Source organism: Pollicipes pollicipes, unplaced genomic scaffold, assembly GCF_011947565.3.
Source record: "Pollicipes pollicipes isolate AB1234 unplaced genomic scaffold, Ppol_2.1 Scaffold_7262;HRSCAF=8765_pilon_pilon_pilon, whole genome shotgun sequence".
NCBI lineage: Eukaryota > Metazoa > Arthropoda > Thecostraca > Pollicipedomorpha > Pollicipedidae > Pollicipes > Pollicipes pollicipes.
The window spans coordinates 9,693,048-9,716,791 of NW_023597055.1; the positions used below are offsets into that span (position 1 = coordinate 9,693,048).

General features: G+C 58.5%; 1 protein-coding gene across 1 annotated transcript in view; it reads right to left on the bottom strand.

Moving 5' to 3' along the window:
- Positions 1 to 399: 399 nt before the first annotated feature.
- Positions 400 to 23,744, bottom strand: part of LOC119113404 (meiosis regulator and mRNA stability factor 1) — a 28,787-nt gene continuing 5,442 nt past the window's right edge. The window contains exons 6-27 of the mRNA XM_037237725.1: positions 23,003 to 23,196; positions 18,873 to 18,982; positions 18,372 to 18,417; positions 16,526 to 16,658; positions 15,756 to 15,931; positions 15,254 to 15,370; positions 13,168 to 13,249; positions 12,491 to 12,532; positions 12,345 to 12,448; positions 11,062 to 11,228; positions 10,513 to 10,621; positions 10,003 to 10,108; positions 8,759 to 8,975; positions 7,895 to 8,001; positions 4,478 to 4,633; positions 4,163 to 4,264; positions 3,653 to 3,742; positions 2,991 to 3,113; positions 2,530 to 2,607; positions 1,546 to 1,780; positions 788 to 886; positions 400 to 407 (exon numbers count right to left, since the gene is read on the bottom strand). Coding sequence (XP_037093620.1) covers positions 400 to 407; positions 788 to 886; positions 1,546 to 1,780; positions 2,530 to 2,607; positions 2,991 to 3,113; positions 3,653 to 3,742; positions 4,163 to 4,264; positions 4,478 to 4,633; positions 7,895 to 8,001; positions 8,759 to 8,975; positions 10,003 to 10,108; positions 10,513 to 10,621; positions 11,062 to 11,228; positions 12,345 to 12,448; positions 12,491 to 12,532; positions 13,168 to 13,249; positions 15,254 to 15,370; positions 15,756 to 15,931; positions 16,526 to 16,658; positions 18,372 to 18,417; positions 18,873 to 18,982; positions 23,003 to 23,196 — 2,601 coding nt within the window. The remainder of the gene's footprint in view (positions 408 to 787; positions 887 to 1,545; positions 1,781 to 2,529; positions 2,608 to 2,990; positions 3,114 to 3,652; positions 3,743 to 4,162; positions 4,265 to 4,477; positions 4,634 to 7,894; positions 8,002 to 8,758; positions 8,976 to 10,002; positions 10,109 to 10,512; positions 10,622 to 11,061; positions 11,229 to 12,344; positions 12,449 to 12,490; positions 12,533 to 13,167; positions 13,250 to 15,253; positions 15,371 to 15,755; positions 15,932 to 16,525; positions 16,659 to 18,371; positions 18,418 to 18,872; positions 18,983 to 23,002; positions 23,197 to 23,744) is intronic.

Sequence of the window (23,744 nt, forward strand, 5' to 3'; positions counted from 1 at the left end):
AGCAGGGATCGAGGGACAGTGACCGAAAGAGAGGGATCGAGAGAGAGGGATCGAGGCGGAGAAATCGAGGCGGAAGGAGCGTGGAAGGGATCAAGGCTGAGGGATCGAGGGGATCAATGGGGAGGGATCGAGGCAGAGGGATCAAGGGGATCAAGGGGAGGGGGAGTGTTCGGAGATCCGGAGCGGCGACAGGGGGCCAGAGAGAACATGCAGCGCGAGGCACGAAAAGACACAAGCCCGTGCCCAGCCAGCCTTATCTATCTTTATCACAGTGAAAGATTGGGCACTTGGTATGGGTAGTGAGTGCAACAGAACACTGCGTGACTGTGACGACAAGGCATGAGCACGACACATCTGATGCCCAACTGTGCGACAGGGCATGCCGTACCACGGCACCGTTCATTGAACTAGAACACGACACGCGTGTCTGAACAGAGGCTGTGTCAGGTTCCAACAGAAGTCCAGAGGCATGGGCAGTCCCCCACGGCAAGGAGCGAGAGGGGGAGGGGGGAGCGTGTTCAATTTACAAGCTGCATACCTGCATGCTCGGAGACGGAGCCCGTCGCGCGAAGTCGCCCGACTCGCCTGAAAAAGGTACCGCCATGTCACGTCATATCCAACGTCCCGCTACAACGCAGGTGCCGACAAATCCCTACGGGTCAACAATTGAAACGGCAGCCGACATCCCCGGCAAGTTGTACCTCCACACCCCGCAGGGTTCAGCGCGTGAGCGTACCGTGTAGGGCGGCTAGCGGCTGCAGCGGCGGTGGCGGCGGCGGCGGCTCGCGGCCGGCCGCCCGAGCCTCCTGCTTCGCCGGCGGTCGGCCGTCTCCCGAGCCCCCCTCGCCGCTGAACTCCCGCAGCAGGTGCACGTAGCGCTGGGCACCTGCGGCACCGGAGGCGCGGACGCGGGTCAGCGGTCAACGCCGCCAGGGGCAAAGTGCCAAGTCCAAAATCAAGAAGGACAAGATGTGGCAATACGCGCAACCAAACTATGCCCACAGCGCCGAATAACAATGGACGCCAAACCGAACAGAGCTAACCATCTACAACTCCAGCAGACAACACGTTCAACATTTTCAACGCCAGTAAGCACAACACACGTTCAGCAACAGCTCCAGCAGGCACAACACACGTTCAGCAACAGCTCCAGCAGGCACAACACGTTCAACATCTTCAACGCCAGCAAGCACAAGACACGTTCAGCAGCAAATTCAGCACACAGTTGGAATCTGCACCAGTTTGTCTCTCCAAGTTTATCCGAAGTCACGGGGAAACTAGGCATCAAAATACAATGTACACTGTTAGATGGCGCTGCACCTAAACGCTGTCCGGCGCCGCGACCCACCATCCAGGCGGATGACGATTGATGCTGAATGGAGCCTTCCCCTCCCTCACACCTGGACAGGATACACTGCCCTTGAACTCCATCCTGCACAAACCCCTGGCACAGCCGAGACATCCCTCTCCAACTCACTCCTGCGTTGACCCCTGGCTCACACCTAGACATCCTCCCACCCCCCTCCATCCCCGTCCTGCACTGACCCCTGCCGCGCAGGAAGACCGTGTCATCGATGGCCTCCAGCAGCGCCAGCGCACTATGGAAGCCGAACTGGGCCGGCCGCGCCGCCACGCCAAACTCGGCCAGGTACGCCGAGTGGAACGCAGACACCAGCAGACGGTTGCCGTGGCGACGCAGCAGCCGGATGACGTCACGCGCCAGCAGCTGGATCGGCAGGAGCGAGACGACGCGGCCGCCGCCCGGCGACGCGGCCTCCACCTGCCGCGCGGGCGGAGCGGAGCGAGCGGTGATGCAAGCGGGCCGACGGTCGGCGGAGGGACCCGACTCCGGCGGGGAAGGGGAGGGGCCACGCCCCAACCACGTGGCGTCGGGCGAGCTCACGGCGCGGGTGGACAGCGCGGCGTCGGGACAGACTGAGCGCGGCAAACACAACGTTCTCGACGGTTCCGCTGATGTTATCAAGGCAGGTCGCCTGCTGTGACGTGATTACAGCCTTTGTAAACCAGAGGTAGGCAATAACAATCAGTGATGGCCTCAAGCAGACACAGCTGCAGAGAAGCCAGAGGCTGCTCTTCCCGTGAAGCCACCAGAGCTGTTCGCGTCCAAAAACACCACGTGATTCATCGCACAGATAGGCGCTTCGCTACTTCGACGAGGATATCAGACTAGTTCAGTCAGAAAAAGTTATTTAGTTCAGTAGCTACTAGTTCAGTCACCCACAAACGATGAGCAATTCGTCCGATGACTGTCTGCGCCTTTGGGGGGAACACATTCGGAACAGGAGAGAAGAACGACAGGGCGTCACTCGGGCAACACCTGTCAAGACAGGACCCACCTGCCCCCATCCACTGCCCGCCTCCCTACCCCTTCCGCCCGACACCCCCCCCCCCCCCGCCGCGGCAGGACCACGCTTCAACATCACCCTAACAGACCGCGACCCTCCCCGGGCCCGTGACCGGGCGCGGCTCCGTCCACCTCACCGGGACCACGCCTGTCCTCTCCCGCACCTTGACCACGTGCTGCAGGTCGCCGGTGAGCGCGTCCAGGCTGAGCGCCCGCTGGAACCGGCGGCCGTGCTGCTCCACCAGCTGCTCCAGCGGCATGCTGCCGCCCGGCTGGCGGCGGGCGTGGAGTCGGGTCAGGTCCCCAGCCGGGCAGGCGGCGCGCCGCACCAACGCGACACCGGCACCAGGGATAGCGCGGGAGCAGGCACCGACGCGGCCGGAGTCCACTAACCAGCTGACGCGGGCGCTGCTCGGAGGTGGCAGCAGCGCCGGTGAGCGCGTGCTTGAGCCGCGATTGGCGACTGCCGTCCGCAGCACAGAGAGTTCGGCCCCACACTCAGCTGCTCTTTGGTAAGTCGACAGACGCATCACGCCCCGTGACCGCTAACCGATGTCTTGCCGCTGCTGTCCCCCCTCCCCCCGCTGACCGATGTCCCGCTGTACCTGTACCTGTGTACCTGTACCTGTTCCATGAGCAGGGTCCGCACGTTGACGGCGGCCTGCCGCAGGTGCTGGCGGTTGACCAGGAACACCCGGGGCGCATCAGGAGCGCCGCCCAGCCGCACCACCGAGCGCAGCTGCGCCATCTGTGGAGCGGAACGGCAACATGAGCCTCCAGGCACGACCGCACGGCTCCGTAACAATCAGGGCCGCAGAAGGGCAGTAGTCATGCCCTTTCGAAGCAGCGAAGTATGGTACTGGTAAAAATATGGAAAAACAAAAATATTGGCTCTGAAGTCTTACTGCGTTGGAAAAAACCTGCGAATGGCAAACAAACCAGGGCGACTCCATCCTGGATACGTGGGAGTCGCCCTGGTGACTCCCACCTGGGTGAGTACGTGTGTAGGGTGTGCGGAAGGAGGCCTTATGCGGAGCTGTTCACAGCCCCGACGGAACCAAACGGTGGACAATGAGTGGACAGCTGTAGCGGGACCCGGTGGTGGACAGTGAGTGGACTCCTGTAACGGGACCGGGCGGCGGACGGTGGACTGTAGTGACAAAGGTGGACGGTGGTGATGGCGGTGGACGGTGATGAAGGTGGACGGTAGTGACGACGGTGAACGGCGGTAGTCCAGCAGTGGCGGGACGGGCACCAGCGCGGCACGGCACGCACCAGCTCTCGGACGGTGGCGCCGCCGTACAGCGTCGGGTTGAGCCGGTAGCCGAACTCGCGCAGGAAGAGGGCGCACAGCTCCTCCAGGCCCACCGACTCCACCTGCGATTGGAGCCGACGCTCTACAGCTGGCTACACCGCACAGCCGGCCCGTGCGGACCGCACAGCCGCACGGCCGCACGGCCGCAAGGCAGCACGGTCGCACAGTCGCACGCTCCGCCGCAGAGGAGCGCGTCCTGCGCAACAGCATGAGCCAGCAACGCCGCGTCATGTACATGGGCGGTAACGCCGGACTGATTCAGTTCCGTTTTGCGCGTTCCAACACATTTCGCGATGGTATGAAGTGATCTACGCAGCATGCTCCCAAGCCACTGGCTGGCACAAACATGGCGCCGGCAGCACGCATGCGAACACAGCACCACTCGGCCAATCCAGAAGCAAGCCCAGCCACACAGCCACGGTGCAGCGGTCACCAGCGCTGCGTCCCACGAATCGCCCCCGTTCGGGGTGCTGGCCACGTACCCCCGCGTTCTGGAGCAGCGTCACCAGCTGGTCCGAGAGCACTGAGCGCAGAGCGGTCCGCGTCAGCTGGATCAGCTTCTCGCCGTCCTCGTCAGAGGTCACCTGTCGGGTCACAGGGGGTCAAGGTCACACAAGGTCATACAGGTGGCACAACGCGACTTTTTCACAAAGGCGTTGTGCGGCGTGCGGTGTTACGTAACCACCTGGCGGCGTGGTGACTCCAGTGGTTACAGTCTGTACAATACAGACGCGCGTCTACACGGGAGTTCAGGGACGACACGGGAGGGTACGGTCTCTGATACGGTGCACACTCGCCTGTACGGTGTCTGGCACGGCCTCGAACAGCTCGGCCAGCTTGCCGAAGCCGTAGTCGGAGACGCGGCACTGTCGGCCGAAGTGGTGGTGGTACGCCGGGATGAACTTGTTGAACTGCATTTGGCAGAACGGCACGTGTCGCAGCAGCTCTTTCACCTGACGGATCAGCACCTGCGTCATCTGGACGCAGTATCGTCAGGAGGTATCGTCATGGCATGGTATCGTCAGGGCATGGCATCGTCAGGGCATGACATCGTCAGGGCATGGTATGTCCGTGTAGGGTATCGTCAGGGCATGGTATCGTCAGGGCATGGTATCGTCAGGGCATGATATCGTCAGGGCACGACATCGTCAGGGCATGGTATCGTCAGGGCACGACATCGTCAGGGCATGGTATGTCCGTGTAGGGTATCGTCAGGGCATGGTATCGTCAGGGCATGGTATGTCCGTGTAGGGTATCGTCAGGGCATGACATCGTCAGGGCACGACATCGTCAGGGCATGGTATCGTCAGGGCATGGTATGTCCGTGTAGGGTATCGTCAGGGCATGGTATCGTCAGGGCACGACATCGTCAGGGCACGACATCGTCAGGGCATGGTATGTCCGTGTAGGGTATCGTCAGGGCATGGTATCGTCAGGGCATGGTATCGTCAGGGCACGACATCGTCAGGGCATGACATCGTCAGGGCATGACATCGTCAGGGCACGACATCGTCAGGGCATGGTATGTCCGTGTAGGGTATCGTCAGGGCATGAACATCGTCAGGGCATGGTATCGTCAGGGCATGACATCGTCAGGGCACGACATCGTCAGGGCATGACATCGTCAGGGCATGACATCGTCAGGGCATGGTATCGTCAGGGCACGACATCGTCAGGGCACGACATCGTCAGGGCATGGTATGTCCGTGTAGGGTATCGTCAGGGCATGGTATCGTCAGGGCATGGTATCGTCAGGGCACGACATCGTCAGGGCATGACATCGTCAGGGCATGACATCGTCAGGGCACGACATCGTCAGGGCATGGTATGTCCGTGTAGGGTATCGTCAGGGCATGACATCGTCAGGGCACGACATCGTCAGGGCATGACATCGTCAGGGCATGGTATGTCCGTGTAGGGTATCGTCAGGGCATGGTATCGTCAGGGCACGACATCGTCAGGGCACGACATCGTCAGGGCATGACATCGTCAGGGCATGACATCGCCAGGGCATGGTATGTCCGTGTAGGGTATCGTCAGGGCATGGTATCGTCAGGGCATAATATCGCCAGGGCACGACATCGTCAGGGCACGACATCGTCAGGGCACGACATCGTCAGGGCATGGTATGTCCGTGTAGGGTATCGTCAGGGCATGGTATCGTCAGGGCATGGTATGTCCGTGTAGGGTATCGTCAGGGCATGGTATCGTCAGGGCACGACATCGTCAGGGCACGACATCGTCAGGGCACGACATCGTCAGGGCATGGTATGTCCGTGTAGGGTATCGTCAGGGCATGGTATCGTCAGGGCATGGTATGTCCGTGTAGGGTATCGTCAGGGCATGGTATCGTCAGGGCACGACATCGTCAGGGCACGACATCGTCAGGGCATGACATCGTCAGGGCATGACATCGCCAGGGCATGGTATGTCCGTGTAGGGTATCGTCAGGGCATGGTATCGTCAGGGCATAATATCGCCAGGGCACGACATCGTCAGGGCACGACATCGTCAGGGCACGACATCGTCAGGGCATGGTATGTCCGTGTAGGGTATCGTCAGGGCATGGTATCGTCAGGGCATGGTATGTCCGTGTAGGGTATCGTCAGGGCATGGTATCGTCAGGGCATGACATCGTCAGGGCATGGCATCGTCAGGGCATGACATCGTCAGGGCACGACATCGTCAGGGCACGACATCGTCAGGGCATGACATCGTCAGGGCACGACATCGTCGGGGCATGACATCGTCAGGGCATGACATCGTCAGGGCATGGTATGTCCGTGTAGGGTATCGTCAGGGCATGGTATCGTCAGGGCATGGTATGTCCGTGTAGGGTATCGTCAGGGCATGGTATCGTCAGGGCATGACATCGTCAGGGCACGACATCGTCAGGGCACGACATCGTCAGGGCATGGTATCGTCAGGGCATGACATCGTCAGGGCACGACATCGTCAGGGCACGACATCGTCAGGGCATGACATCGTCAGGGCATGACATCGTCAGGGCATGACATCGTCAGGGCATGACATCGTCAGGGCATGGTATGTCCGTGTAGGGTATCGTCAGGGCATGACATCGTCAGGGCATGACATCGTCAGGGCACGACATCGTCAGGGCATGACATCGTCAGGGCATGACATCGTCAGGGCATGGTATGTCCGTGTAGGGTATCGTCAGGGCATGGTATCGTCAGGGCATGGTATGTCCGTGTAGGGTATCGTCAGGGCATGGTATGTCCGTGTAGGGTATCGTCAGGGCATGGTATCGTCAGGGCATGGTATGTCCGTGTAGGGTATCGTCAGGGCATGGTATGTCCGTGTAGGGTATCGTCAGGGCATGGTATGTCCGTGTAGGGTATCGTCAGGGCATGGTATCGTCAGGGCACGACATCGTCAGGGCACGACATCGTCAGGGCACGACATCGTCAGGGCATGACATCGTCAGGGCACGACATCGTCAGGGCATGACATCGTCAGGGCATGACATCGTCAGGGCAAGACATCGTCAGGGCATGACATCGTCAGGGCATGACATCGTCAGGGCACGACATCGTCAGGGCACGACATCGTCAGGGCATGATATGTCAGTGTGTGTGGTATCGTCAGGGCACGACATCGTCAGGGCATGGCATGTCGGTGTATGGTGTCGTCAGGGCATGACATCGTCATGTTGTGGTACCGGCAGAATATGGTATGGTCTGTCAGGGTATGATATCACCACAGTAAAGTATCGCATTGACCGCCTTTCTTACTCTCGCTTTAAAAAAAACAAAAACGCATGTTGCTGAGTCAGCATCTCCCAAGCCTGCGCCCTGACCCAGTAGAATAATCATACATATAGGCCGGGTACCCTTTGTTGGATCTTGTCACAGCATATCACAACACAAAATGTTTGGTTCACGTATCTCCCGTCCAATCGTGGTGTAGCTTCGCAACAAGTGTCATTTGAACTGTCCACACGAAGAGATGACGCCATGTGTTTTCCGTTCCATGCAAACCATGAATCGATGACTATTCGCCATGCGCTCCCAACACTTTTGTCTAGACAAACAGGACAGAAAAGAGAAAAAGGGGCTTGGAAAGGCGATGCTTTTTGGAGACCAAGACTTGCTCCATTGTAGCAAGTGTTTGACAGCAAGTGTCGGGATTTCCACATCTCCCTAGTTTCACGTTCAACAGAGCAGCCACCAGGGTCTGGGCCTCGCGCGTACCTCCGTGGCGAAGTGCTTGGTCTTCTGCATCTCCTCGGGCGTCTGCTCGCGACGCGGTATGGCCACGCGCAGATCACCGTCCTGTTTGTACACCACCACGCTGTCGCCTGCCGCACGAGCGCACAGAGACACGAGCGTCAGGGAGCACCGCCGTGTCGCCTGGGGCCGCACGAAAACACACGAGATCGGACATTATGTAATGTAAGAAACAGCTAAACCGCTCACCGTACCGATAACCGGTGACTGGCACTGCCCGAGGGAACTTCGCCAAGATCGCCCATCAAGGCGAGTTGTGCTGGGAAATGTTGCCATCGAAATATCCAGACAACTAAGCACGTGATTGTAAGAGCTTTCGTTGCAGGAGAAACGGCCCCAGAGCACGCAGGCAGGACCCACAGCTTTTGAGGGGAAAAGGGTTACCTTCGCGCAACAAAAGAACGGACGCTTTAACATACAAACGAAAGAGCAGATTGTTTGCACACAAGGAAAAGAGGTTCCACAGACACTTCTAAGTGGGACACGCGACAACACGGAGACGTGAAGTGTCACACGAAATCACCACAAAGACGACTGCCTTCACACCGCAACAGCGAGCAGCAAACGTGCCCAATGAACCACTAGTGACGCGCCGCCCATACCGCGGAGAACAGCGTATCCACCGCCCAGTGATGAGTCACCCAGTGACGCGTCACGCAGTGACGTATCACCCAGTGACGCGTCACCCAGTGACATAACACCCAGTTACGTATCACTCAGTGACACGTCACCCAATGGCGTGCCATCCCGCGCTGTCACGAGAGCGTGGCCGGTGCGGGGACCCGTGCCGCGCCGTCCGCCGCGCCCGGCAGCGCTCGCGTCACCCACCGTTGACGGTCGAGAGGAGCGTGTGCAGCCGCGTGGCGCCGTAGTCCCAGACGGTGAACTCGCGGCCGGTGACCTCGGAGAAGGCCTGCGGCAGGGCCGTCACGGCCAGCTGCTTCGAGTGCTGCGCCTTCAGCACGCGCAGCAGGTCCGAGAGGAAGCGGCGCTCCTGGGCGCGCGGCGTCAGCGTGATGACGCGACGGTGACCGCAGCCCAGCACCTGGGAACGGGGGTGGAGGTCAGTATAGCAGTGTGAAGGGACAGAACAGCACCTGGTGACACGGGAGGTCATAACAGCGGTGTCAGGGGAGAGACAGCCCAGCACCTGGTGACACGGGAGGTCATAACAGCGGTGTCAGGGGAGAGACAGCCCAGCACCTGGTGACACGGGAGGTCATAACAGCGGTGTCAGAGGAAAGTACAGCACCTGAGGACAGGGGGGGGGGGGGGGGTCAGTACAGCAGGGCGAGGGAGCACTTGCACTCGCACTGTAGCACTTGCCTCCCCTGTCCCCAGGAGCACAGCACCTGGGGACAGGGGAGGCAAGTGCTACAGTGCGAGAAGACAGCACAGTATCAGGGGACAAGGGAGGTCAATACAGCAGTGCGAGGGGACAGTACAGCACCGGGGGAGAGGGGAGGTCAGAACAGCGGTGTCACGGGAGAGTACAGCACCTGGGGACAGGGGGAGATCAGTACAGCACAGCGAGGGGAGAGCACAACACCTGGGGACAGTGGGAGGTCAGAACAGCGGTGTCAGGGGAGAGACAGTACAGCACCTGGAAACAAGGGGAGGTCAGTACAGCCGTGCGAGGGGAGAGCACGGCACCTGGGGACAGTGGGAGGTCAGAACAGCGGTGTCAGGGGAGAGACAGTACAGCACCTGGAAACAAGGGGAGGTCAGTACAGCCGTGCGAGGGGAGAGCACGGCACCTGGGGACAGTGGGAGGTCAGAACAGCAGCGTGAGGGGAGAGCACAGCACCTGGGGACAGGGGAGGCCAGTGCAGCAGTGTCAGAGGGGAGAACAACTTGTTGGTCAGGGGCCAACCCAGTACTTACGGAGGAGCGGGAGATACATACAGCCTAGTGCCAGGTGACCAATACAGTTACCCAGCGGCGGTCCGCACAGCACCAGGTCAAGGTTCGGCACAACACCCGACGCCGAGAGGTCAGAGCTAAAGTCCGGCAGTGACCCACCCCCCCGGCGCCGCTGCCGCAGGACCCCGGCGCGGCACAGCGTGGCCCACCTGCACGATCTGCGGCAACACGTCGAACAGGTCGGCCAGCCTGGTGAACCCGTAGTCGGAGACGCGGCACTGCCGACCGAAGTGATGGTGGTACGCTGGGATGAACCTGAAAAGGAGGTCGAGGACGCCATGCCGTTAGCGATGCGCCAGAGCTTGCTGGAGATGATGACGAACGCCATGTCGGATGCGCGATACTCAAGTTCACATAAACGCACAGAGGAATGAGTGTATTGTGCGGCCGCATGCGTCCACACCGTGACCGTTTTTCAATTCTGTTTGACCGTTCTGGTGAACTCCATGAAAAGAGCCCGGCATTCATGAACTCTACACCACCAAGAGTCAATATTTAAGCGGTTTGCAACCATCTGTCATTTAATAGTTGCTCTTTTAAACCAACAAACGGCTGACCGCACACTTTTGTCGTGCTCCCACACGCCCGACCAGCATTAAACAGGCCTGCCTTCGAAGCACGGGACTGCCTCCAGCGGGACGGTTCGGTAGCCGACGCACCTGTTGAAGGGCATGCGGGCTCGCGGCGCCGCCCGCAGGAGGTCCACCACCTCGCGCGAGAACAGCACCACCTTCTGCTGCAGGCTGGGGTTCACCGGGGCCGGCTCGTCTGAGGGGCACGGACGCCTCGCGCCGTCAGAGGCGTCGGCGGCAGCCGACGGCGGGGCCGGCGCAACGACGATCCGAGGTGACTACGCCAGAGCGGGCCGCCGATCAGTCGCCTACGAACTCTCCCGCCATCGCCTGCCTTCGTCTCTGATTCCTCCTTCTTAGTCTCTGCCTTCGTAGTATGACACGGCCACCACCAGTTCCAGTCTGAACTATGAACCACCGCGACTGGGGTGGTTACCACGGGATACTCCAAAACACAACGCGTTGCTACGACAACTCTGCAGTCACAGATGCCGAACCTGAACCCCGACAGAATCAGAGGTCTCAGGCCGGACCGAGACAGCTTCCGACAACTTCGACCCGCCCATACCGCGTCAGCCGACCCCCAGTCCATCCCCTCGCTAGGCCGCTGCCTGCGGGCCCCGGAGCGCCACTCACCCTCGGGCGAGTCACGTGCCCAGACCACCAGCTTGTCCTGGCCGCGCGTCACCACGCGCACGTCGGCCAGGCAGGTGATGAGGTGCTCCAGGCAGACGGCGGCCGGGTCCAGCCGCAGCCGCGCCAGCGCCGGGTCGTGGAACTCGGCCGCGTAACAGTCCAGCAGGCTGCCGGGTCAGGCAGGCACGTCACAGTCCAGCAGACTGCCGGGTCAGGCAGACACGTCACGGTCCAACAGGCTGCTGGGTCAGTCAGGCACGTCACAGCCCAGCAGGCTGCCGGGTCAGGCAGACACGTCACGGTCCAGCAGGATGCCGGGTCAGGCAGATACGTCATAGTCCAGCAGGCTGCCGGGCCAGTCAGACACGTCACAGTCCAGCAGGCTGCCGGGCCAGGCAGACACGTCACAGTCCAGCAGGCTGCGGGGTCAGGCAGACACGTCACAGTCCAGCAGGCTGTCGGGTCAGGCACGTCACAGTCCAGCAGGCTGCCGGGTCAGACACGTCACAGTCCAGCAGGCTGCCAGGTCAGACACGTCACAGTCCAGGCGGCTGTCGGGTCAGACACGTCACAGTCCAGCAGGCTGCCGGGTCAGGCATGCCACAGTCCAGCCGGCTGCCGGGTCAGGCACGTCACAGTCCAGCCGGCTACCGGGTTAGGCAGACACGTCACAGTCCAGCAGGCTGTCGGGTCAGACACGTCACAGTCCAACAGGCTGCCGGGTCAGGCACGCCACAGTCCAGCCGGCTACCGGGTCAGGCAGACACGTCGCAGTTCAGCAGGCTGCCGGGCCAGTCAGACACGTCACAGTCCAGCAGGCTGCTGGGCCAGTCAGACACGTCACAGTCCAGCAGGCTGCCGGGTCAGTCAGACGCGCCAGTCAGTCAGAGCCAGACACGTGGGTGTGGCTCCGAGCGCACGTGCCGCGCTGTGTTCTGACACAGCACGTAGGTGGTGTCAAGGTCCCAATTGGCGCGTGCGAGACGGGCAGGAGTACACAGCCATTCGTCCAGCTGATGGGGCTGGTCAACTCAGGGAGATCTCACACCAGCCTGGAGTCAGGTGGTCGTAACGAAATGCCTTGGTGTACCCTAGAGCGGCGCATGCCCACAGCGAACGGCACCGTACAAACGACCTTACCGCCCTTACAGCACAGGACTTTCCCACCTAGAGAGGTCCTATACCACTGAGCGACCACGTCGTCACCTAGAGATATCCCTAATCTCGGAGAGGCGTCACGCCCCTGGCCAGGTCCTGTACACCAGGAGCGGGCCGACACCCACCTGGAGAGATGCAGCAGGCCGTCGTGCGTCTCCAGAAGGTGGCGCACCACGCGCTCCAGCTCCTCCAGTGCCACGTCGCTGTTGGGCAGCACGCTGGGGTCGTCGAGTTCTGCCCAGCCGACGGTGGCGCCGCGCTGAGGCGGGTGGCGCGCGCACGCCGAGGCGGCCGGCGGTCGGACGCCGCAGCCCTGCCGGCGTGCGTGCGTGCGTGCGTGCGTGCGCGTATGCGTGCGCGTGTGCGCGCGTGCAGGTGGCGGGGCAGCGCTGGGGAACCAGCCGCCGCTCCGACACGGAGCCAACTCTCGGGCTCGCAGCACGACATCACATCAGACATTGGGACGTCATGTGGGCAGCTGAATCTGGCGCTATCGTGAGAGCTTCGGGTTTTTCAAAGTGAAGTACAAGTGAACTGCACATGGGAACAGAAAGCCAAAATCCCAACTGCAGAATGTTGCTGATAAGTGCAAAATTTCGGCAACATCATGCTCAAAGTGCAAAACACTTCTGGAATGAGTTTGTGCAAGTTTGAGCGCATCGATATCACGACAAACTTATTGATTCATAAAGCCGCCACGTCTGCGATTTATTAAGTAAATTTCCCTGCAATTATGCAAAAAAGCGCTGACAGCAAGTCATATCGGCACATTCGCACGATGCCAGGTGTGCCAACAGCTCTGACTGGCACGATAGCTCGCGGAGACACCAAAATCTTCATGGTGAGTCATCGGGTAATTGACACTGGGTACGAGCCACAACGATCATACGCAACAACCGGCAGGGCAGGGCGCCGCCCAGCACAGCACGGAGCACAGGTGACACTCACATGGTCCTGGGTCTTCAGCATCGGATTCAGCTGGATAACGCGTCCGCTGCTGCTGTCCACCACCGTCACAGTCTCGCGCATCCTGCGGCACGGCGGGGCCACTGAGGGGGCGGGGCCACTGAGGGGGCGGGGCCGCTGAGGGGGCGGCGCCGGCGGCCCGCGGCCCACACAGCGCAGACCGGGCGGCGCCGGCCGGCACCCGCAGCCCGCCAGCCCGGCTCCGGGTCACGCATAGGCTGATGTAGTCCGCGGCACAGTCCGCCGCCATGGCAACGCCGACACGGGAGCCTTCACGCAGAGATCCGGCGCTATGTCTTCGGTTTGATTCGTTTTGGACACGAGAACGCAAGCGAGAGCAAACCACCACGACTGGGATAATTATCGGGGATAGCGACATCTACGGTACTTCCCATACGTCCCACGTCATACCGCTGGCATGTTGACGTCTCCGTAATTTCACAACATGGTCAACACGTTACATGCATGCATGGGTGCATACGGGCATGCAAGGAAAAGTGACGCGAGGCAGCTCGCGACAAAAGACCCGTCCGCACACTGCGCCGTCAGCTGTCATTCCTGAGGGCGCCATACAAGGCCCAGATCCAGACGCCGAGCCAGCGCGAAAAGGTGCAAAGAAGCCGAAGGAACCCTCGGACCGAGGTATATGGGGCAGAGCGAGCTTTCAACATCGCCAAACAAACACTGGCGCGCGTAGGGTGTGAGCGGCCGTAGAACACCGCCGACAGGGGGCGGCACGACGTCGCCCACCGGCCCCCTCTCCCAAAGAGCGGTTGGCAACGGACCGTCCGGGGGCGCCGCCACCAGCGGCAGCTGTGCAGCAAGACAACCGCAACCCGAAGCCAATGGACCGCCCGCGGCGATGTTAGAAGCGTCCGGCCGAGCGGGCGGGACCACTACGCTGAAGAGCTGTCGGGTCCGTGCCAGCCTCCCGGGAGACCAGCGCAGACCCGCACACCCCCGGGGAGGCGAGCGTAGATCCACGGAGCAGCCAGCAGGCAGCCAGCGTGGTCAAGTAGCACTGCCCGCCCCGGGGGGCAGTCTGTGCCGCTCTAGGATACGCAAACGCCGTCCGCACCAAAGGCAACAAAAGCAGCAGGTGAGAAACGCCCGCCACCAGAAAACCGAATGCATGAAGAAGCGTTATGCTACAAGGCATGTTATGCTGCACAGCAACCGACCCGGTGTACTGCAGGAAACCTAACCTAAATGCATGGAAACGCATGAAGAAGCGTTATACTACGAGGTATGTTATGCAGCACAGCAAACCGACCCGGTGTACTGCAGGAAAGGAACGAAGGCTCATCGCGCCGGTGGCGTTAGGAGCTTGGTTGCACCAGGTGCGCATTAGTCTGCGAGCACGAGTCGAGCAGAGTGGAGAAACCACGCACCCATGCGCAGGGATGCTAGCTATCGCCGATCGGAGAAAGAGCAAGGAGTCGAGCGCGTCCACAGCTAAAATAACCGGTGGCAGCCAATTTCAGACAGTAAAGAAACAGGGCTCCGAACGATTTTCGAAAAAAGTATTCGTTGGTAGTTCGATCGCGAAAAACGCTTTGGGAAATGCAAACAATACATAGCTGCGATACTGAGACACCGACAGGTGAGCAGGCTCGATATTGTTACGCAAGCTAGTGCGCGTGAGAGATAGCATACCCAATGTTACGGACATCTGCTTATGAGACCGCACCGCAAGCTGGCACGAACCATTCCACGGAATCTCAGCGACTATGGCGTGATGCCAGCATCCAGACTGGGGCATGATACGATGCGGAAGAACAGGGCATACATAGAGACTACCGAGACAGAATGCAGATGGAATTGAAGTGTCACGAAAGACACTTAAACTTAACCCGCACAAAAAAACGAACTAAAAGGTTGCCTCGTAAACGACGCAATATTAGTGAATCCAAGAGCTGCACTGCAGGGCGGGGCTTGGCGGGCAGCCACCCCAGCCTCGTAAACATCGAGCAGCTGGGGCAGGCCCGACAGCCGGGGTCGTAACGGCATCGAGGCGGAGACCGGTGCCGCCGGCGGGCCGGCAGACGCCGCGCCCAGCGACGCTGACCTGAACAGGTCGGCGATGGAGACGGTGTTGTGGAAGCGCTGCTCGTACAGCTCCATGAACTTCACCAGCGGCAGCTGGCCCGATGGCACGTCGTTCAGCAGCCGAATCACCTGCGTCCTGACCGCAGGCCGCCAATCGGAGGGCGCGTCACAAACACCGCCGCCAATCGGAGGGCGCGTTGCAGACCAAGCGGCCAACCAGCGGACATAGCCGCCAAATCGTCACAAGACCTCGGAGCATTTAACCAATCACAGCGAGCACGACCGACCAGGACACGAGTCGTGGGCTGTAGCCGCCCAATCAACACGGGGCCTGTTGTCGGGAACAGACCGTCCACATATCACACACATATCACACATCACACATCATACATCCACATCCACATCCACATCCACACGCACACACACATCCATACGCACACGCACACACATACACGCAGACACATCCACATCCACATCCACACAGCGAACCGACCAGGTGTACCCGGAGGGGGAGGTCGTACCGTATCTTGTACGGGTCGGGACGGTCGGTGCGGGCGTACGCCAGCATGATGCGCTTGGTGCCCACCACGGCGCGGTGCATCTCGGCGATCAACGCCTGCGAGTCGTACAGCGTCGGTACCGAGATGGTGCCCACCAGCGAGCCGTCCGACTGGCAGTACACCGACACGCTCTCCACCTGCGCCGGACAGGGTGTCAGAGACTGGACTGGACACGGACGCGTCCCCCAGCCGTGCAGAGGCGGCGGGTCAGAGGTTGTGCGGGATACCGATACGGCGCACGTGCAGATATGGGTCACGTGCCAGAGACTGTGCGAGACACTAAAACGACCAGCCATCCACTCGGGCAGGGGTGGCACGTCAGAGACTGTAGAACCAGCCGTCCGCATGCGTTGGGTTGATGCGTCAGAGACTGTACGCACAGGACACCGATACGCCGTCCACCCGTGCGGGGATGGTGTACCAGATACTGTAGAGGACACCAGCACGCCTCTACCTTAGGTACGGATGGCGGGCTACGCACCGTCAGAGGCCACGCTACCGCACACAGCACAGGGACACAGCCGAGATCGAGCTCTGTGTTAACATTAACGTCACACGACGGCTCAGCGATCACACAATAGGGTGTTGGCCAGAAAACGATTCGGACGTCGCAACGCGCCTTGACAGACAACAGCTCTGCCACGGTTCTGAGACACTCCGCTGTTCAGCTAAGCGCAGAGGCACCAGTGCTAGCAGCACCACCTGCCCCGACCGCCGCCGGCGAAGCGTACCTTGGCGTGACGGATGGCCAGGTCGTAGAGGACCTTCTCGGCGTCGCGCGGGTGGCGACTGGCGTCCAGGTTGGTCACGGTCAGCTCGACGGGCCCGTCCAGGCCGCCCGGCCCGCCCACGGCAGGCGAGCCGCTGCGAGCGCGCCCACCGCCGCCGCTGGAGGGGCGGCCCGGCACTGCGCGCGCGCCCGGCGTCGGAGGCCGCGCTACCGCCGCCGGGTCGGAGCGGCCGCCTGCCGGGACAGACGGTGGCCAATCAGCGCGCGGCCGGCGGAGAGACGGCCAATTAACGCGTGGCCGGCGGCGGGTCGGTCAATCAGCGCGCGGCCGGCGGAGAGGCGGCCAATCAGCATACGGCCGGCGGAAAGGCGGCCAATAGACGCACTTATCACGGAAATATCGGCGAGTTTATTGACGAGTTACTGGGAGGGTGACCCATCAGTGCACAAGCCGGCCGGGAATGCATTCCGCGCGCAACAGAGCTACACCTTACGAATTTAAATGTTATATTATTTGGACCCACTGAATACTTTGATATGCTCCACGGCACTCAATCTGGCATTTTCAAAACTTAAAATATTACTACTTGCAGCGCCAGCCTTAGGGCTACCAGTAAGCATGGTTTGTAAAAAAAACATGGCCATCCAAAATCACACTACACTACAAATGTACCACGTTACCCTGACTGAGATTGTGTAATCAAACGGCCGATAAAAATATATCAAAGGCAAGATGTTTCATTCTTGAATGTGGAGCAAGAAAAATATTTTTTTCTGTGCTGGCTTTCAACAATTTTTTGCGCCTTGACTCGCGCAATATTTATCCAGTATACAATAGAGATGAGCATGGCTCATTCTCGGATACCATGATCTGACGTTCATACGAGGCCAACAAGTTGTTGGCATACAACCTAAAAAAGGCTCAAATAAACATGCTTACAAATCCAAGAGAAGAGATGAAACCCAATGTTCAACCCAACCCGACCCTGGTAGTCTAAAATTTTCCACAAAATGCATGCCATGCTACTTAAGTTAATAATAGACAGCAAAATCAGTAGGCATCATCAGTACTAACAGCTAAAAAAATTACTATTTCACAATAAATGGCGTAGATCGTCTGAAGAGTCTCACCCCGTGGTGATCCAAACTGCCCGCCGCCACCGCCGCCTGTCGGATGACCAGAGAACCTTTGGTTGAAGATTTGGTCGTGGCGAGGTGCTGATGCTCGGTCAGTAGGACGGGGGGACGCGTCGGTACTTGGGGAGCTCTCCAAGCTGCAAAGGAAGTCTCACTTAGTGACAATGGCCGACGCTGGAAAAGACCCTGGCCCAAAAATGGAGGACCCCGAGGGCTTCCAAGTTAGCGAGTCACACTTCAACACAGGAGGGTTGGCATGATTCGGATTCAGAGGGAGAACATATTGTTACCCGCTCTCGTTCATCGCAAAGCCCTACACTGATTAGGACTAGCAGAAATCGCTCTACCCCAAACAACCCAAACAACCACAACCGAACCAAACAGCCGTTCTTAAATCCTGGGATATCAGCGGGCTGGCTGCCACCTGGAGGCAAACGTCTAGGCGCGCACGTATGCACCACGCACGTCTGCGTGCACACGCCCAGTCGGTGGTGTATACACGTACTACCGGAGCGGTCGGACCGGCTCCTCACCTGCTGACCGTGAGCCGGCCATCGGGCGAGGTCTGGGTGGCCACCGAGGCGGCCGAGTCGGGCCGCGACTCGACCGCCTCGGCCGGCCCGCCCGGCTCCGGCGACGTCTGCGTCGACACGGAGCTGCTGCGCGTGCGCGGCGCCGGGGACCACAGTGGCGGCCCGGTGGCCGGCGGCCGCCCCTCGGCCGAGAGCGGCCCGCTCTCCTGCACCATGGCGACCTCTGGTGGCGCGCGCACAGCGCGTGAGCCAGTGTACGGGCGGCGGCAGCGCTGCTCCAGCACATGGCTATTATTCCAGAACATTGAGGGGAACCCCTTCGGGAGACATCTACCGGGTGTAAAATATACGGCATGATTGCTAGGAAAAGACACACTGGGCATTAAACTACACTTCACATGGCTTTCTCGGTAAAAACCTCAATCAACACCACTGGGGGGAAAAGCTTGCGCAAATATCTGCAGCTCCTCTTCGAATATTTACCTCAATTCTTTCGTGTATGTCATGCTACATTTCTTTTTATATACCACTGATGCCACAAATTACAGCCATTCAATTGTAAAACGAGAACGCACAATGACCAAGGCGTGCCGCCCTCCCGCCGGCGGCCGGTTAGCTGAGCCCCCCTCCCCCCCCCCCTGTCCCCCCTTGTGGTTGAACACCAGAGGGCTGACTCACCGCCGCTGGAGGAGAGCCGGCTGGGCCGGGAACGTTGGCCGGTCTTGTAGTGGAACTGCACGAACGTCTGAGACCCGCAGATGACCACGTGGTGTAGCCGGTGCTTGGCCCTGGGTTACACCATACACTGGCGTCACAGCAGGGCAGCCAGCCGGAAACAGCGGACAACAGCGGCAACGGCGGGCGACAAACAGCGGGCAACAATGTGGCAACAAACAGCGGACAACGGTGTGGCAACAAACAGCGGACAACGGTGTGGCAACAAACAGCGGGCACCAGTGAAGCAACAAACAGCGGGCGACAGTGAGGCAACAAACAGCGGGCGACAGTGAGACAACAAACAGCAGGCAACAGTGAGGCAACAAACAGCGGGCAAGTGAGGCAGCAAACGGCGGACAACAGTGTGGCAACAAACTGCGGGCAGCAGTGAGGCAACAATCAGCGGGCAACAATGAGGCAGCAAACAGCGGGCAACAGAGAGGCAACAAACAGCAGGTAACAGTGACGCAGAAACATGGCGGGGGAGTAACGCTGGGGTTGCGAACTGACATAGAGCATGACCAAACGGCAGTGACGTCATAGAACAAGACATACAGGGAAATACGCGGATGTAACGAGCACCACACCAACAGATGGGTTTATGGCGCCGTTATCGGTGGACCAGGTCAGGTGGATGACCAGGTGGCCTCGGTCATCGAGGCATGACGTCATGCGGCAACCTTCGCCCCGCTGATGAAGCAGAAACACCAGGCGCCTAGAGGGCGTTGTCTAGACGAATCTTAACATTACCATAAGGGGCAATCAAGGGGCATTACCATAAGGGGCAAAATTTGGATTTACTGACGAGACGAAAAGAAACACCCAGGGAAAGTGTGACCATTAAGGTTTTCATTGGCGATACGAAAATAAGCAGGGAAACGTTTGTCATGCAGAAACAAGGAAGTAGCGGGAGGAAGTCATCAAACCACAGATGACCATACGGAATAAACTCACACCGGCATGACATGTTCAATTGCCTACTAAAAGAGCAACGCTACAGGACCGCCAGCATCGATCATCATGAATTAACACAGGCGAAATGCGAGTACCGGAAGCAGACTGCCAAAATCGAAGCGGAGCCATCCATCAACTATGGAACGTTTCGTTTTCATTGTTCGTTATATAATACTACCGCAGGTGGAAGTTGAATGTCGCACAAGCATTGGCTGTTGCACGCATTAAATCGTGATGCTTCGACTGGTTTGCATAATCCAACCAATGCCCCTCGACCCTACCCCATCCCCTCAACTTTGATCATTTTATACCCGTTCCTCCTATTTTTTGTTGTTGCTGCGTTCCTCGTCATACTCAAGGAGCTAATGTAATATAGGAGCTAATATAAAAAGGAGCTATGAAGGAAAAGCGTCGGAGATTTTCTGGGAAATCCCTTCTCGATGCCAATGAACAGAGTCGTTTTCTTTACACAGGAAACACTTCCCACTTTCAGTTTTTCCAAAATGATCAGACGCACTCTCAAAAAAACAGCTTTCCAGTCCAAAGGCATCTCCCAAATAAATGAGACAACATGTAATTGAAATGACAACGACAAATAAAGACAATGAGAAACATGTAATTATACGAGATATCTAATAAATATAACGAGATGAAACGTGTAAAAAGTGAGCAATATCCCACATAAATGAGGCACAGCTCGATCCACATAGCCATAGCGCTGTTAAGCAATGTAAAATATAGTAATGGAAGCATCACCGCGACATATCAACTTCACATATGGCGCATGACTTCCCCCCCCCCCCCTCCCCGTCTCTCTTCGACAAGACACAGGTCGTTATATTCCTGAAATCCAACACAATGCAACCAAATCCAACACACAGCACAATCCTCCTGAAATCCAACACACACCTGAGGAAACAATGACACTTCAAGAGCTGCTACCATGAGGCAGGGCGGAGCGGTGTCGGCAAACTAAACACGCTAGCTGCCAATCCAGTTTTCAACAGCACAGGACTGACTGCCGAGCCGAGACAGGTGGGCGCGGGATCACTTACCAGCGGCGCACCCGCACCAGGACACGCGGGTATGTCTGTCGGTAACGGCGCGCCCACCCACCGCCGAACCAGGCCGGCACAAAAACGTAGCTCGTACGCTAAACCCCACGCCCTCTACGAACGCATGGAAACCTCCAAAACACTAATCACAAGGCAGGCGGCTGCCTTGAACAGGGCCAGGTCTCGGCGGGCAGCGCCAGTGACACGGCGCGCCAGCCTGACACTGTCTGACCCCGAGGTCACGGCGGGGGTTGACCTTTCGCGCCTCGGGCGCCGGATGGCCAGCGCCAATCACGAGCCGCGCGCGACGCAAGGGCGGAATTCCCACCAAGAAGCGTGGGGTTCGCGTCGTCCGGACCGCAACAGACTGGCGCTCGGTTAATCCGTCCAGGGACCATACCTGGTTAAATCTAGCTCCTTCCGAGCGCTTCAACGCCGTCCAACTGAAGACATATCCGCGACAGTAAAGCTCGACTCATTCAATGCACACCAATAACCCCAGGAGCGACAAGTCATTATGCAAACAATCAGTGCGTGCTATGTTTAACTTTGTTCGTACACTCAATCCCTTTTCTTCGTTTATTTAACGCGTTTAGGCCACAGCATGTTTTCATGCTACAGCCGCAGCTGTCAGAGCATTTACAATGATGCAACCAAACGCGCAAACTATACAACTGGAGCAAAGTAAGTGATCTGATTCAGTGCGAGCTAATGTCGGCGGAGGTTGACCAAAAGCTTTCCCGAGCTATCTTTGGGTATTTAAAAAGGAATATTTCGGTACTGTAAGAACTGATGCAATGTTCTACTCCCAGGGCACCACCATATCAAACCACCGGAATTGACGCTTTCAGTGCCGTTACCTATGCTTAAGACTGTTTGGAAACACGGACACGGAAAGGTCAGCTGACACTAGCACAAGGTCGGCCAGCCTGACACATGGTGACCGTCAGTACCGTGCTAAAACGCCCGGAGCCAAACCCTTCGGAGAACTTTTGCGCGTCTGGTAAACCAGAGGTACGGGGTTCGATTCCCCTCGGTGTCCGCCCTTTCTGCCAGGTTGAGAGGCAGGCGACGTCACGGAGCCTAAGCTAGTGCGTCGTGAACGACGTCATCCGATGCACCGTAGGCGGAAGCTCCGCTATCTCAAAGCCGCCCGCGTACACCATCCTCCGTACGGTTTTTTTTTAACGAAAACGTGGCGCACGTCCCCGCGTTCGTTTAAGGAGCGCCAGGGGCTACATTGGCCATACAGTGCTCAGTGACAGTGAGCCCGCGGGATTCGAACCCGGGCCCCCATGAGGGAGTCCGATGCGCTAACCACTCGGCCCTGACGTCCCCGAGCATCTACAAATTGATTTTACAGATGTGCTTTCTTTGTCACATATGACGCCCAGCTCGTATCACACCGGGGCGCTCGTGTCACGCTCGTGTCACCCAAATAAGGGCGAATGCCTTACGTAACAGTTTCTAACGTCGGATCAAAGTCGAATACCTTCTGAAGTCAAGCGCAGAAGAGCACGAGAAAAAAGAGATGAGAACATAAAATAAGAGCTGTCCTTGCTTGCTAACCAATACCCGATGACAATATTTAAGGCTCAATGTCCTTGCGTGAACAGCAAAGCCAACCGCACTTGGTACCCACTGCTGCGCTTGGGTGCGATCCTCCACGCACTTTCAAACCAACACGTCCCGTCCCGTCCCGTCCCGTCCCGTCCCGTCACGTCACGTCACGTCACGTCGCGGTTACGTTCATGTCATGCCACGGTCACGCCACCGTCACGTCACGTCACGTCACGCCATATCCCTCAGGCTACCGCGTCCGGTCCCCACTGCGGGGAACCCGTCACATCCAGGACCTCCACAACAGCGCGGACCCATGTCCGCAGTAGAGCTGCTGAACTGTTTAAGGACTCCTGTAGCGGTCGCACTCATCGTCATCGCCACTCATGGCAGTAACCGGAGCCACGCCCTCTCGCGGAGTGAACCGCACCCGTCCAGTGTGTCCGCGGCGGCGCTGGCCGCGCGCCGCCTCCGGGTCACGCAGCCGCCGTCTCCGGCCGCCGCAGCGAGCGGCCAGCTCACCTGGCGGCGTTGCCAGGCGACGGAAAAACAATGATGGCGTCGCCGGCCGTCAGGTTGACGCGCTCCACGCGGCCGCCGCAGTTGTACACGAGCTTCTGGATCTCGTTGACCACCTTGGACTTGCGGCCGGCGCCGCCAGACGGCAGGCCGGTCAGCCGCAGGTGGCAGCACAGTCGGTCCCCGCCGCGGCTCTCCTGCGGCAGGCGCACGCGGTGCGTCACGGCACGGCCCCACTCTCAGGCTGCGGTCCGGCAGTGTACAGGCTCTCGACTTCTGGGTTATGCGACCAGCCATATACATTGATGACGCTAAAGTAAACCAATCTAAATAGCATACATGACACAAACAGTACAAACAAATGAAGATGTAACATATTGCGTCAAATGTAAAATGGTTGAAAACATGAGATATAACATATAAACGAACAAATGTGCACGGCATGTAAAGGAACGCAGCATTACGCATATCAACTGACGTATATTTGTCAATTAAACATTAGCATACCGTATATACTGCCAGTAACAAAATTATGATGTAAAAGAATTGATAAATGCATGAAAATAATATTGCAAAATAATAAATGGTCTACATACTTAACCACACCATCTCAGAGGAGCGAATATTGTTATTTCACTTTTAAAAGTCACCAAAGAAATAACTAATTTGTCGTGCAACGGACATAAGAAGATGGCACGTGGTGGCCAAAGTTAAAAAATGGTGAAAACGTCGATAAATGGATTAG